Below are 15,501 nucleotides of genomic sequence, written 5' to 3' on the forward strand. Positions count from 1 at the left end.
AACCAACAGGACTGGAGTATGGACGTCAGTTCATCTTTCAATCACCCACGTGGGTATATGCTCCTAAAATACAATGAGGAGATGGGAGAGGCAGGACTTGCAGTGCATTAAGCGTCACAAATAGAACCAAGTTACATTTTTACGCCTGGCTACGCTGACGCTCATTGGCATGTGCGAGCAGTGTGGGTGCAATGATTGAGAACATGTATGTGTACATTTATTTTGTGACGCGAGCAGTGTGGTCAACATGTAAGAGTTGTGAAAATGTACCACATACTTGTGAAAATTGCACCAAGGAGATAAAAAAACCCAGTAATATATATATATATATATATATATATATATATATATATATATATATATATATATATATATATATATATATATATATAAAACCCATTTTTCATGTTGTACCAAGTAGATTTTTCAAATGTATTCAATTGGGTTACATTCAAGTAAATACATTTCCTTTTAACCCCTTTACACTCCTGGGAATTTTCCTATATGGATAGCGCTAAATTGAAATGGTTCTCACAGAAGAAACAGGGAAACTCACGGTAGACATTAAAAGGGAACAGTGGAGATTATGGGGAAATGATTAGACTAAAGGTGGGGACACAACAGTTCACCTGACACAAGACTGAATCCAAACATTACACTGCATTTTATGTGCATTTTACATTTACTGTACTTTTCACAGCATGTGTGGACAACGAAATCAGAAAATACTCTGGATACATTCAGTAACATGATGATAAGAATATTCTTGGAAAAATGTGGGTAGGTGCAACATAAGACAAAAAATGACAAGGGTTTGAGTGAGAGGTCTAAACTGGTGTTTCCAAGTGACCACACACCTCTCCAAAGTGGACACAGTTCCTAAGTCATTTCAATGGACTTTTATGAGTCAAAGAAGAGTTTTCTATAAAGTGCTTTTTTTTAGGTCTCCTAGCTGTGCCGTTGAGGAAGTAGAGCAAGCAAACTTGTTGTAGTTTTCTTTGGAACACAGCCCTGCATCATTGCCTTTACACAATTACTGTTGTTGTTTACGCAATCACAAAACGGTTCATTATATTTGGAATCTGGGTCAGGTGGGCATAATGTCAAACGCTTGTTCTATTGCCAACATGACTAGCTAAATTCTAAAATACGATCTTCCAGTATTAGGCTTTCAGTAGGCAGTTCAGAGAAGCAGATCGTCATTTTGGTGACATAGAATGGATTCAGATGTGCATTCAGATGCGTGGTCCATGGCAAATCTTCACAATACAACAAACAGGCTCATTCTGTTCAGGAAAACCCAGGGTATAACGCCATGTCATCTGGTAACTGTACATCTAACATAGTGATCATAACCGTTGACAACTGTATATGACATGAGTTCTATGATATGGAAATGTGAAGTACACATTTTGACTCACGGTTGTTTGGCTTTCTTGAATGACAGCAAAGCGGTACTTATTCTAATCCTCAACGGCTAATCTTAAAAAATATATTGAGTCCTCGTAATTTACAACATTTCCCTTCACTCAGACAACAAAAAATGGGAAAAGTTGCCCAATTAGTGGGAGGGATGGGGGCCACTTCTTGTCGTGTGCGGCTGTCAGTCAAAAACAGATCTGTTCAGCAGAGACCCTGAGCTCTGACGTCATGTATAGCATGTTACTGTACAGCCACTGCATTCCAATATAGGCGCTTATCAGTTTCCGAATCTGCCATTTTTAATCCATATACAGGTACGAATGTAAAGGGCTATTCAAGATATTAAGTTGGTTCCATAACATGAAATAATGACTTTCTTTATATAAGACTTTCACATTTACTGGTTACAATATCGTAACCAAATGGTGACCATCTCGTCAATGGGAACATTTCCAGGCTCTTTAGTATCACAGTACTTATGCAGATATCATTTCAGCATCAGTAACGGCAGTGAACATATAAACGTTAAAAAAAACAGAACACATTACCTAGAATGACATTCACACTCACAGGTGGCAAAAATTAACAAACTGAAAACCACGCCCCCATTAGGCTACGGCTACAACTCTTCTGATAGGCTGTCACTGCTACATTGCACCCACCGCTATGCAATGCGAATATCGATTTCATTCAATTATAAAAATCACAGGCCGAGTGGCGCAGTGGTCTAAGGTACTGCATCGCAGTGCTAGAGGCATTACTACAGACCTGGGTTCATTCCCGGGCTGTGCCGCAACCAGCCGTGGCCAGGAGTCCCATGGGACAGCGCACAATTGGCCCAGTGTCGTCTGGGTTAGGGGAAAGTTTGGCCGGTGGGGATTTACTTGGCTCATCGCGCTCTAGCGATTCCTTGTGGTGTGCCTGCAGGCTGACCCCGGATGCCATTTGAACAGTGTTTCCTCTAACACATTGGTGCGGCTGGCTTCTGGGTTAAGCGGGCGGGTGTTAAGAAGTGTGGTTTGGCGGGTCATGTTTCGGAGGAATAATGACTCCACCTTTGCCTCTCCTGAGCCCGTTGGGGAGTTGCAGCGATGAAAAAAGAAGAAAACTGATTTCTTAAATGTGTTATTTGATTTCAGACAAATAGCATAGAACAATTTTCTATTATACCAATCAGAAAAAGCAATTCAGACGAACAACAGTGTCATCCCACTTTTTACAGTGTAGGAGTTAGCATCAGGTCTGGTATCCTTCTTCAGATCAGAATGCTGCAGCCGGGAGCATAGCCTGCTGCCCCTCTGTCATCCCTCCCATCTTCCTCTGTTCCCCCCAGCCGGGAGCATAGCCTGCGGCCTCTCTGTCATCCCTCCCATCATCCCTCTGTTCCCCCCAGCCTGGAGCATAGCCTGCTGCCCCTCTGTCATCCCTCTGTTACCCCCAGCCGGGAGCATAGCCTGCTGCCCCTCTGTCATCCCTCCCATCATCCCTCTGTTCCCCCCAGCCGGGAGCATAGCCTGCGGCCCCTCTGTCATCCCTCCCATCATCCCTCTGTTCCCCCCAGCCGGGAGCATAGCCTGCTGCCCCTCTGTCATCCCTCTGTTCCCCCCAGCCGGGAGCATAGCCTGCTGCCCCTCTGTCATCCCTCTGTTCCCCCCAGCCGGGAGCATAGCCTGCTGTCCCTCTGTCATCCCTCTGTTCCCCCCAAGCCGGGAGCATAGCCTGCTGTCCCGCTGTCATCCCTCTGTTCCCCCCAGCCGGGAGCATAGCCTGCTGTCCCTCTGTCATCCCTCTGTTCCCCCCAGCCGGGAGCATAGCCTGCTGCCCCTCTGTCATCCCTCTGTTCCCCCCAGCCGGGAGCATAGCCTGCTGTCCCTCTGTCATCCCTCTGTTCCCCCCAGCCGGGAGCAAAACCTGCTGTCCCTCTGTCATCCCTCTGTTCCCTCCTCCAAGGGACTGGCACAGAGACTCCACAAAGTCTCGGCGTCTGAGCCAGTAGCTGTCCGTTTCCGCGTCAGCTTCCGCCTTCATCTCTACTTCCGCCTCCCTCTCCACCTCCCTTTCCCTCCTGGTCTCCAGGTTGTCAGCGGCCAGAGCGGCCCCCGTCTCCTCCTTCCACAGCCTCTCGTGCTCCAGCTTCAGCTCCTGGTAGCTCCTGGAGAACATGTGGAAGATGGAAGTAGCAGGAAACGCCATGATGAGAATTCCACTCAGGATGCTGCTCAGCGCTACCACCTGACCCGGGATGCTCCTCGGTACCATGTCCCCGTAGCCCACGGTCGTCATGGAGATGATGGCCCACCAATAGGAAGCTGGGATGCTGCTGAAGCTGTGCTGGGGCGCGGTGGCAGCGTTGGGCGCCAGCTCGCTTTCGGCCAGGTGCACCATGGGAGAGAAGAGGGCCATGCCGACGGTGATGAAGAGCAGGAGGAGGCTGAACTCTTGGGTGCTGCGCTGCATGGTCAGGCCCAGGGTCTGGAGGCCCAGGGAGTGGCGCGCCAGCCGCATCACATACAGGATACGCAATGCACGCATCAGACGCAGGACCAGACCCAGCTTGTCCAGGTACCCCCTACCTGGGGAACAGAGGTGAAAGTACACAATGTTGCTTAATATGGTAGGTTGTTAATATCCAGAAATAGGTTGAATATTTCATGCAATATACAGTAGTTTCTATTTCAGAGCTTGGCAATCCTTCTCCTGGACAGATCCCCTCCTACAGGATCTAACACACCTGATTCTACTGATTACCTTCTCCTGGACAGATCCCCTCCTACAGGATCTAAACACCTGATTCTACTGATCACCTTCTCCTGGACAGATCCCCTCCTACAGGATCTAACACACCTGATTCTACTGATCACCTTCTCCTGGACAGATCCCCTCCTACAGGATCTAAACACCTGATTCTACTGATCACCTTCTCCTGGACAGATCCCCTCCTACAGGATCTAAACACCTGATTCTACTGATCACCTTCTCCTGGACAGATCCCCTCCTACAGGATCTAACACACCTGATTCTACTGAGCACCTTCTCCTGGACAGATCCCCTCCTACAGGATCTGAACACCTGATTCTACTGATTACCTTCTCCTGGACAGATCCCCTCCTACAGGATCTAACACACCTGATTCTACTGATCACCTTCTTCTGGACAGATCCCCTCCTACAGGATCTGAACACCTGATTCTACTGATCACCTTCTCCTGGACAGATCCCTTCCTACAGGAACTAACACACCTTATTCTACTGATCACCTTCTCCTGGACAGATCCCCTCCTACAGGATCTAAACACCTGATTATACTTATCAATCAATCAATCAATCAATCAATCAAATGTATTTTTATATAGCCCTTCGTACATCAGCTGATATCTCAAAGTGCTGTACAGAAACCCAGCCTAAAACCCCAAACAGCAAGCAAAGCATGTGAAAGAAGCACGGTGGCTAGGAAAAACTCCCTAGGAAAAACTCCCTAGAAAGGCCAAAAACCTAGGAAGAAACCTAGAGAGGAACCAGGCTATGAGGGGTGGCCAGTCCTCTTCTGGCTGTGCAGAGTGGATATTATAACAGAACATGGTCAAGATGTTAAAATGTTAAAATGTTCATAAATGACCAGCATGGTCAAATAATAATAATCATAGTAGTTGTCGAGGGTGCAACAAGCACGTCCGGTGAACAGGTCAGGGTACCATAGCCGCAGGCAGAACAGTTGAAACTGGAGCAGCAGCACGGCCAGGTGGACTGGGGACAGCAAGGAGTCATCATACCAGGTAGTCCTGAGGCATGGTCCTAGGGCTCAGGTCCTGGTCCTGGGCTCAGGTCCTGGTCCTGGACAGATCCCCTCCTACAGGATCTAACACACCTGATTCTACTGATCACCTTCTCCTGGACAGATCCCCTCCTACAGGATCTGAACACCTGATTCTACTGATCACCTTCTCCTGGACAGATCCCCTCCTACAGGATCTAACACACCTGATTCTATGGATCACCTTCTCCTGGACAGATCCCCTCCTACAGGATCTAACACACCTGATTCTACTGATTACCTTCTCCTGGACCGATCCCCTCCTACAGGATCTAACACACCTGATTCTACTGATCACCTTCTCCTGGACAGATCCCTTCCTACAGGATCTAAACACCTGATTCTACTGATTACCTTCTCCTGGACAGATCCCTTCCTACAGGATCTAACACACCTGATTCTACTGATTACCTTCTCCTGGACAGATCCCCTCCTACAGGATCTAAACACCTGATTCTACTGATCACCTTCTCCTGGACAGATCCCCTCCTACAGGATCTAACACACCTGATTCTACTGAGCACCTTCTCTTGGACAGATCCCCTCCTACAGGATCTAAACACCTGATTATACTGAGCACCTTCTCCTGGACAGATCCCCTCCTACAGGATCTAACACACCTGATTCTACTGATCACCTTCTCCTGGACAGATCCCCTCCTACAGGATCTGAACACCTGATTCTACTGATCACCTTCTCCTGGACAGATCCCCTCCTACAGGATCTGAACACCTGATTCTACTGATCACCTTCTCCTGGACAGATCCCCTCCTACAGGATCTAACACACCTGATTCTATGGATCACCTTCTCCTGGACAGATCCCCTCCTACAGGATCTAACACACCTGATTCTACTGATTACCTTCTCCTGGACAGATCCCCTCCTACAGGATCTAACACACCTGATTCTACTGATCACCTTCTCCTGGACAGATCCCTTCCTACAGGATCTAAACACCTGATTCTACTGATTACCTTCTCCTGGACAGATCCCTTCCTACAGGATCTAACACACCTGATTCTACTGATTACCTTCTCCTGGACAGATCCCCTCCTACAGGATCTAAACACCTGATTCTACTGATCACCTTCTCCTGGACAGATCCCCTCCTACAGGATCTAACACACCTGATTCTACTGAGCACCTTCTCTTGGACAGATCCCCTCCTACAGGATCTAAACACCTGATTCTACTGATCACCTTCTCCTGGACACAGATCCCCTCCTACAGGATCTAAACACCTGATTATATTGATCACCTTCTCCTGGACAGATCCCCTCCTACAGGATCTAACACACCTGATTCTACTGATTACCTTCTCCTGGACAGATCCCTTCCTACAGGATCTAAACACCTGATTCTACTGATCACCTTCTCCTGGACAGATCCCCTGCTACAGGATCTAACACACCTGATTCTACTGATCACCTTCTCCTGGGCAGATCCCTTCCTACAGGATCTAACACACCTGATTCTACTTATCACCTTCTCCTGGACAGATCCCCTCCTACAGGATCTAACACACCTGATTCTACTGATCACCTTCTCCTGGACAGATTCCTTCCTACAGGATCTAACACACCTGATTCTACTGATCACCTTCTCCTGGACAGATCCCCTCCTACAGGATCTAACACACCTGATCCTACTGATCACCTTCTCCTGGACAGATCCCCTCCTACAGGATCTAACACACCTGATTCTACTGATCACCTTCTCCAGGACAGATTTGTGCCACATTAACTTAGATATAGTTAACCCCATCATAACACTGTTGTGCTACACTAACTTAGATATAGCTAACCCCATTATACCACTGTTGTGCCATACTAACCTAGCCTAGCTATAGCTAACCCCATTATAACACCATTGTGCCACACTAACCTAGCTAGCTATAGCTAACCCCATTATAGCACAGTTGTGCCACACTAGCCTAGCTATAGCTAACCCCATTATAACACTGTTGTGCCACACTAACCTAGCTAGCTATAGCTAACCCCATTATAACACTGTTGTGACACACTAACCTAGCTATAGCTAACCCCATTATAACACTGTTGTGCTACATTACCCTAGCTATAGCTAACCCCATTACAACACTGTTGTGCCACACTAACCTAGCTAGCTATAGCTAACCCCATTATAACACTGTTGTGCCACACTAACCTAGCTAGCTATAGCTAACCCCATTATAACACTGTTGTGCCACACTAACCTAGCTAGCTATAGCTAACCCCATTACAGCACAGTTGTCCAGATTCTCCTACTATAATTCTCATTGAGTGTATTAATAAAGTGACTTCATACAAAACAATTGTTCACCAAAAAATCTGATAATGAATATGGTTGTTCCACCTGCCCCTGCGCTACCATCCTCCAGAGTCATGTTGTTTTCAACCACCACCAGAGAAATATAGTAGGGTAGAATGGCCACAGCATCAATGATGTTCAGGGGCCCACGGGCAAATTCTAGTTTGGAGCGAGCATGGAGGAACCGCAGCACGAACTCCAAGGTGAACCAAGCTACGCACACTGTCTCCACAACAAACATGTGAAGACACTTCTGGGAACACTCGCCCTGGAGACGGAGAGGGGAGAGAGGGCAGAGAGGGAGAGGAGAGGGAGGGGGGAGAGAGAGAGAGAGAGAGAAAGAGAGAGAGAGAGAGAGAGAGAGAAATGATTAAGATGAAGATGGAGAGAGTGGTTGTAATAGCATTTAGATATGGGGAAAAGACATGGAGACTGAAACAAACTAAAGTTGCCGAGAAATGTACCTTTTTTTTCCAACAAAGGTTGGTTTAACTATTGATGGGGTTGAAAGAAGGACATTGCATATTTTAGTAGGTTTCTTGCACCAGGAAAACTTGTATTAGCTCCACAAGCTAACCAATAGGCTTTAGCTCAGCGGTTATGTTCCACTCACCTTGCTCTCCTCTTGGCGTAGATCAGGCATGGTGCTGATACAGAGGCTGATGACTGTCACAGCTACCATGATCACAGAGAAGCAGGCAAACATCTTCCCTGCCAAGCCAGAGTGGGGGTTCTCCACCACCTCTCTGAGCCTGTGGAAGAGAGTTACAAAAATCTGTTTTTTTTCCCCCTTTTGTTGGAGATCTTGTTTACAGATCCTGTTGTCTTACAAATTCATGAAGACATAACGTAAAGTTATGAATATAACTACTGTAACCTGAAGGAAGGACACAGCTATTGGGATCGTGCTCGCGAGATCAGTGCTTAGTGCACGTCTTCTCAGTTTGTCTCCTGAACAAACAACAAGAGAAAGAAAGCCCTCTGTGTCCCTCGTCAGTCTTTGAGCATATGACCACTGTTATACAGAGCATGTGACCACTGTTATACATGTACTTGCTGATCTTGGGTCAGTTTAGCATTTCCGCCAGTAATGGTTAAGGTTAGGATTGGAGGAGGGGAAGCTGATCCAAGATCTGTACCTAGCGTTTAACCCTGCTGTTTCTACCTGCTCATCAGCCTGCGGTAGCCCGTCTCCGTCTCAGCCAACAGGGGGAGCCTCTGTAGCTTCATCCTCCTCTGTCTCCACTCCTCCTCCTTACGCTCACGCTCCGCCACCTCAATCAAAATCACAGTCAAGATCACAATCAAGATCACAATCAAAATCACAATCAAAATCCCAATCAAGATCACAATCAAGATCACAATCAAGATCACAATCAAAATCACAATCAAAATCACAATCAAGATCACAATCAAGATTACAATCAAAATCACAAACAAGATCACAATCAAGATCACAATCAAGCTTTAGTTATAAAGTCAATTTCACATAAGTGTCCCAATAAATGGAGCCTTCTTCTTGACCAGGTTCCCCTTGAAAAAAGTCAGATAAATGTGAAATAAACGTTAAATAAATAAACTTTACAGAAACAATGTACCTCCTCGACGCGTGTCAACATGCGCCGGCGGCAGCAGCGTTCCATGTAGGCGGGGTCGACCCCCCAGTAGTCCAGCTCATCGTGCAGTGACACGGCACACAGCTCCCGCAGGAGGCGGAGCTTCCCGGCCGCCAGGAAGTTCAAGATGACCCGGAACGCTGTGGGGCTCCGGTCGAAAAAGTACTCCCTCTGGGTCTCATCGTAGTCGTCACAGAGCCTGGCGATGTCCTCGGGGCTGGAGCAGAGACGCAGCCGCCCAAGCCGGGTGAGAGGGAACTGCTCCAGGGTGGTCCAGGGGAACGTGTAGCGGTTACCCCCCACGTTGATCAAGGCCTGGGTAACAGAGTATAGAAAATATATCAGGTTTTATTGATTAAGTTATTCAATATGAGCTTCATAACTATCGAATACATGTTATTACATTCATTGCTTTGGATAAAGGATAAAGGCATCTTCTAAATGCAATATATTATTATATTATTATTATTATATTATTACTATAATATTATTATTATATTATTACTATTATATTATTATTATTATATTATTACTATTATATTATTATTATTATATTATTATTATTATATTATTATTATTATAATTATCATAACATTATTATATTATTATTATTATTATTATATTATTACTATTATAGTATTATTATATTATTATTATTGTTATATTATTACTATTATTATTGATATATAGTATTATTATTATTATAATATTATTATTATTATTATTATATTATTACTAGTATTATTCATATATTATTATTATATTATTACTATTATATTATTATTATCATTATATTATTATGACTATATTATTACTATTATTATTATACTATTATCATAATATTATTATGATATTATTATTATTACTATTATTATATTATTATTATTATCATTGTTATATTATTATATTATTATATTACTATTATTATTATATTGTATTATTACTATTATTATTATATTGTATTATTACTATTATTATTATTATATTATTATATTATAACTATTATTATTTTAATATTATTACTATGATTAGTATTAGTATTATTATTATATTAGTATTATTATTGTATTATTATAATATTATTATTGTATTATTATTATATTAATATTATATTATTACTATTATTATTATTATATTATTACTGTTATTATTAAATTATTACTAGTATTATTATTATTATTTTACTAGTATTATTATTCTAATAGTGTTATTATTATTGTATTATTATTATATTATTATTGTATTATTATTATATTATTACTATTATTAATATTATTAGTGTTATTATTATTATATTATAATATTATTAGTACTGTTATTATTATTGATATCATTGTTATTTGTTATATTACTATTATTATTAGTAGTAGTAGTAGTAGTAGTAGCAGCAGTAGTATTAGCAGTAGTAGTAGTAGTAGTAGCAGCAGTAGTAGTAGCAACAGTTGTGGTAGTAGTATTAGTAGTAGAATTAGTAGAAGCAGAAGTAGTAGTAGTAGCAGTGGTAGTAGTAGTAGCTGTGGTAGTAGTAGTAGTAGTAGTAGTAGCAGCGGTAGTAGTAGCAACAGTGGTAGCAGTAGTGGTAGTAGTAGTAAGAATAGTAGTAGTAGTAGTAGTAGTAGTAGTAGTAGTAGTAGCAGCAGCGGTAGTAGTAGCAGCAGTAGTAGCAGTAGTAGTAGTAGCAGCAGCGGTGGTAGTAGCAGCAGTAGTAGCAGTAGTGGTCGTAGTAGTAGGAATAGTAGTAGTAGTAGTAGTAGTAGTAGTAGTAGTAGTAGTAGTAACTGTAGTAGTAGTAGTAGTAGTAGTAGCTGTAGTAGTAGTAGTAGTAGTAGCTGTAGTAGTAGTAGTAGTAGTAGTAGTAGTAGTAGCTGTAGTAGTAGTAGTAGTAGTAGTAGTAGTAGTAGTAGTAGTAGCAGTAGTAGTAGTAGTAGTAGTAGCTGTAGTAGCTGTAGTAGTAGTAGTAGCTGTAGTAGTAGTAGTAGTACCTGCAGTGTGTGGTCGACAGAGGGCCAGGCCCTGTCAGGGTCATTGCGGAGCAGCTGGGCGTGCTGATAGTACACTCCCTTGACTGTCTCTGTCTCTGGGATCTCTGTGAAGAAGCGGTCCAGGCTGCTGTTGTCACTGCTGACTGAGTAGTTGGTGAAGTCATGGTTAGCGTTGCTGATGATGGGCATGGTGGCATTGGGACGGTGTGTGTGTGTGTATGGTCAGGTGGTCAGGAAGAGGGTCACGGACCTGGGAAGACAGGAACCAAGATTGTTGGATGAATAACTTAGCTTGACACCTGAAGACGTGTACTAGCTCTCTAAAAAGACTTTCACTTTAAAGATGTTGCAAAATTCTGGTAACTTTTTCAAAAGTCCCAAGTTTTCCAGAAATCTTGGTTGGAAGACTCCCGGAATCAGGAAGGAATAAGCAGGACATCTGCAATCCTCCAACTAGGATTTCTGGAAAACCTGGAAATATTAGTTACATTTCCTGAAATTGTGCAACCCTATGTATATAGGCCAGGGTTGGGTAGGTTACTGTAATCTGTTAAAGTTATTACCGTAATTTCCAGACTATAAGCCGCAACTTTTTTCCCACGCTTTGAACCTCGCGGCTTAAACAATGACGCGGCTAATATATGGATTTTTCCTGCTTTCACATATTTTTTTTTCTCCAAAAAAACACATTCTGTGACGTGTTCAGTTTTTTGGCGGCATGAAGCTTTCATTAGACCAATGAAATTGCCGAACGGGTTAAGGTCAAACAACTTTTTTGTTTACTGTTTAGATTAAATCGAGCGCGCTCAAACTTCCCATCATTCTGATTACGGTAGTCATTTTGTCACCCTGATTCCTGGGGGCACAACAAAGTATTTGCAGCCACTCGACATCAGTGTAAATCGTGCATATAAGGTGGCGCTCCGTGTTCAGCGGGAGGCTTGGATGACAAGTGGGGAGAAATCCTTCACTAAAACGGGCCGCATGCGAAAAGCAACTTATGGTCAAGTCTGCCAGTGGGTCCTGACAGCGTGGAGCATTGTCCAAAAATCCACTATCATCAACGGGTTTCGAAAGGCTGGACTGCAGCGTGTTGAAGAGGGCTCAGCGGGGGATTTGCCTCCGGATGAAAGTGACGAGAGCGACAATGAAAACGATCCAATATCGGATGAAGCAATTCTGAGGCTATTCAACGCCGAGTGGTTCAGTGGTTCAGTGGTTTCAGTGCACAGGAGGAAGATAGTGACCAATTACTTTCTTGGTAGGCTACTGTTTACTGCTCATTTTTTATTTTTTGTTACAAGCCGTGTTTCGATAAAGCCTATTTATTTTTGTTACAAGCCGTGTTTCGTTAAAGCCTATTTATTTTGTTACAAGCCGTGTTTCGTTAAAGCCTGTGTAAAGTTAATTTGTTTCAATGTACCGGTAGGCACCTGCGGCTTATAGACATGTGCGGCTTATTTATGTTCAAAATAATATATATTTTTTAATTCAGTGGGTGCGGCTTATATTCAGGTGCGCTTAATAGTCCGGAAATTACGGTAGTTACCTGTCCAAAATTGTAGTCAGTAATGTAATTTTACCCAAACTCAGTAACATAATTGGATTGCTTTCAGTTACTTTTGGATTACTTTCCCCTTAAGAGGCATTAGAAGAAGACAAAAATGATCTATCAAACGCATTTGGTGTGTCATCATATTGGTCTCTGATTGGTGGTCATCATATTGGTCTCTGATTGGTGGTCATCATTTGGTGTGTCATCATAGTGGTCTCTGATTGGTGGTCATCATAGTGGTCTCTGATTGGTGGTCATCATTTGGTGTGTCATCATAGTGGTTTATGACTTGTGGTCAGACTCGCTCAGGTGGCACCAACTTAAATGTATGCCTTTTTTCAACGCTTGAATTGAATGTCATTGAGAAAACAGAAAGGTGTCATGATGTATTTTATTTAGCTAACATCCTTTCTGAATTTAAAAGTAATCCAAGAAGTAATCATCTAGTTTTTCAAATGTATCTTTAATCTGATTACAATATTTTTGCTGTTAATGTAACTGATTACAGTTACCATTTTTGTAATCAGACTAATCCATTAGTCCTCAACACTGATATAGGCCTATGATAGGCTTTACATTTATTCACAATTGTCTGGTAAATGTTAGTCTTCAGACATCCAATTTCACAGTTATTGCATAGGCCTGGCCCAAGAATATCCCTGCCAGTTGGAAAAGCTATCATTATGAATCTATTGTGACTACTGCACTACACCATGGTCCCTTCCCGAATGGAAACCTTTATAGTGTACTATTACTTTGGACCATCAGCCCCATACCTTGCACTGTGTAGAGAATAGGTTGCCATTTGGGATGCATTGCCTATCATGTCTTGTTCCAAATCAATTCCAAACGCCCAAAAGACTTTAGCCTGATTACATTTGAGAGCTAAAATGTGATAAATGTGATAGATGTCTGCCATCTTGAGTCTGCCAGTAAGCCATTTGACAAACGTGTGAATAAAATATGAGGCTGAAATATAATATGAATATGGATAAATATGATGACGTAGAAATAAATCCATTGTAGATATATTTATAGGGCTATATATATATATATATATATATATATATATATATATATATATATATATATATATAAAACAATGTTTTTTTGTGTGTTTTTTAACATCTATTTGGCCTTCATAGCAACAACAACAAAAAATGTAATGCATATATGCGTGGCAAAATAATTACTTCACATAGACAGAACGTTACTTACCGTCGCTGATAACTCCTTTTATCCTCTCTTACTTTTTGGTGAATTGACTTCCATCGTAGGCGAATTATTTCGCGTCAACATCCTTCAAACTGACCGGCCATACGTGCGCTCCGCTGCACGCAGACAACTTTACGAACTATGGTAGGCCTATTCAAAACTGACCGGGAGCGAAAACAAAGTACGAAACGAAATCGGAGACGGAACATTTAGCTCAGTAGCCTACCTATTATAAGAGTTATCAGTCGGAGTGATGTCTGTCCAGCTTTAGGCTACCCCGAGAGCTCTTGTCTTGTTCCAAAAACAACCCACTGGGCACACACTGGTTGAATAAACGTTGTTTCACGTGGAATATACTTTGAATTGACGTCTGTGCCCAGTGGGAATTGCTCGTTTCCCCGCAACACAGGTCCGTCCCTACAGAGTAGGTAGAGCGCGTTCACTTTCGGGAATTAATCTGGAGTGTTTTTCCCCTATCCGTATTAATTCCACATCATCTACATGGGTTCGGCAGGTGGTTGGAGACAGGCGGCAACTGGAAGCGCATTGTCAGATTTGAGAATAAAAGCGATTATCTAACGGTTCTGTCCTCCCTCTCTTGTTTCTCTCTCTCCCTTTCTTGCTATGAGTCTTTATCTCTCTCCCTCTCTCTCTTTGTGTGTGTGTGAACAATTTTTTTCCCCTTTAGTGTACCGTTTGTTTACAATTGGACACATACTGTAAAGCCTTTATCTAACGTTTTAAAGCCTGCAGATTTAGATTTCCAAACACAGAGAGGATTAGTGCAGGACAGAGAAAGATGAGGTCCCCAGACTCCATTTAATTTATGTCAGCAGACTTCTGCCTTGAACAGATGAACTTCACACACATGCACAAACACATGCACGCAGCCACGCACAATCTCTCTCACATACATAGCTTTGTTTTTGTGAAATTTCAGGACTTTTTGGAGTGTAAAAATGTTTGACCAACAGAAATATATTTTTTTCTCCTAACCTTAAACCTTAGCCTAACCTTAACCACAAAAACCCTAACTGTAAATCTAACCCTAACCCTAACCTTAACCCCAAAACCACAAACTTAACCCTTAAGCTTAAAATAACATTTGAACAAATTCAGGACCTTTTCAGGACATTTGGGGTGAATTGTTAGGACATTGGGGTCCTGATAATGTAGGAGAACAAGTATACTTACACACACACACACACACACACACACACACACACACACACACACACACACACACACACACACACACACACACACACACACTCACACACACACACACACACGCACAACACACACACACACCTTATCTTTTTGGCCATTTTCTATCACAAGGGGATTTATGGCTGCTTTTAAGATTAAATCGTCAACCCTGTTATTTGAATTGGCCTTTACTATACTATTAAAAAGATTTGCGTAATGCCACTGTATGCCAGCGATGCAGACGGGAGATGGTATTGCATTGTAGTAACACAACATATAAGAAATGTCAAGGTCCGTGATGCACAAGCTTTGAAATAGCAGGACGGTTGGCTAGTATTGTGGACAACCTCACAGACAAATACAGCCAGTCTGTGACATAC

At 42.6% G+C, this 15,501-nt stretch overlaps 1 protein-coding gene across 1 annotated transcript; it reads right to left on the reverse strand.

Annotated features, from left to right (window-relative positions):
- Window positions 1-649: 649 nt before the first annotated feature.
- LOC106562776 (voltage-gated potassium channel regulatory subunit KCNG4-like) lies at window positions 650-14,486 on the reverse strand. Its single transcript, XM_082958009.1, has 7 exons — window positions 13,916-14,486; window positions 11,143-11,392; window positions 9,143-9,475; window positions 8,710-8,819; window positions 8,158-8,296; window positions 7,590-7,812; window positions 650-3,995 (listed from the first exon to the last, which is right to left on the reverse strand). Exons 2-7 carry the CDS (start codon window positions 11,329-11,331, stop codon window positions 2,854-2,856), a joined length of 2,136 nt encoding a protein of 711 aa, XP_082814135.1. The 5' UTR covers window positions 11,332-11,392; window positions 13,916-14,486; the 3' UTR covers window positions 650-2,853.
- Between the last annotated feature and the right edge of the window lie 1,015 nt (window positions 14,487-15,501).

Source organism: Salmo salar, chromosome 11, assembly GCF_965601325.2.
Source record: "Salmo salar chromosome 11, fSalSal1, whole genome shotgun sequence".
Classification (NCBI taxonomy): Eukaryota; Metazoa; Chordata; class Actinopteri; order Salmoniformes; family Salmonidae; genus Salmo; species Salmo salar.

What these genes read in the sequence shown, in the direction of transcription:
- LOC106562776 (XM_082958009.1), bottom strand. Translation starts at nt 11,331, where the DNA reads ATGCCCATCATCAGCAACGCTAACCATGACTTCACCAACTACTCAGTC. An exon ending in TACGCCAAGAGGAGAGCAAG is followed by an intron (nt 7,813 to 8,157) that starts GTGAGTGGAACA and finishes CTCCGTCTCCAG; the next exon opens with GGCGAGTGTTCCCAGAAGTG. An exon ending in GGATGGTAGCGCAGGGGCAG is followed by an intron (nt 3,996 to 7,589) that starts GTGGAACAACCA and finishes TCTGTTCCCCAG; the next exon opens with GTAGGGGGTACCTGGACAAG.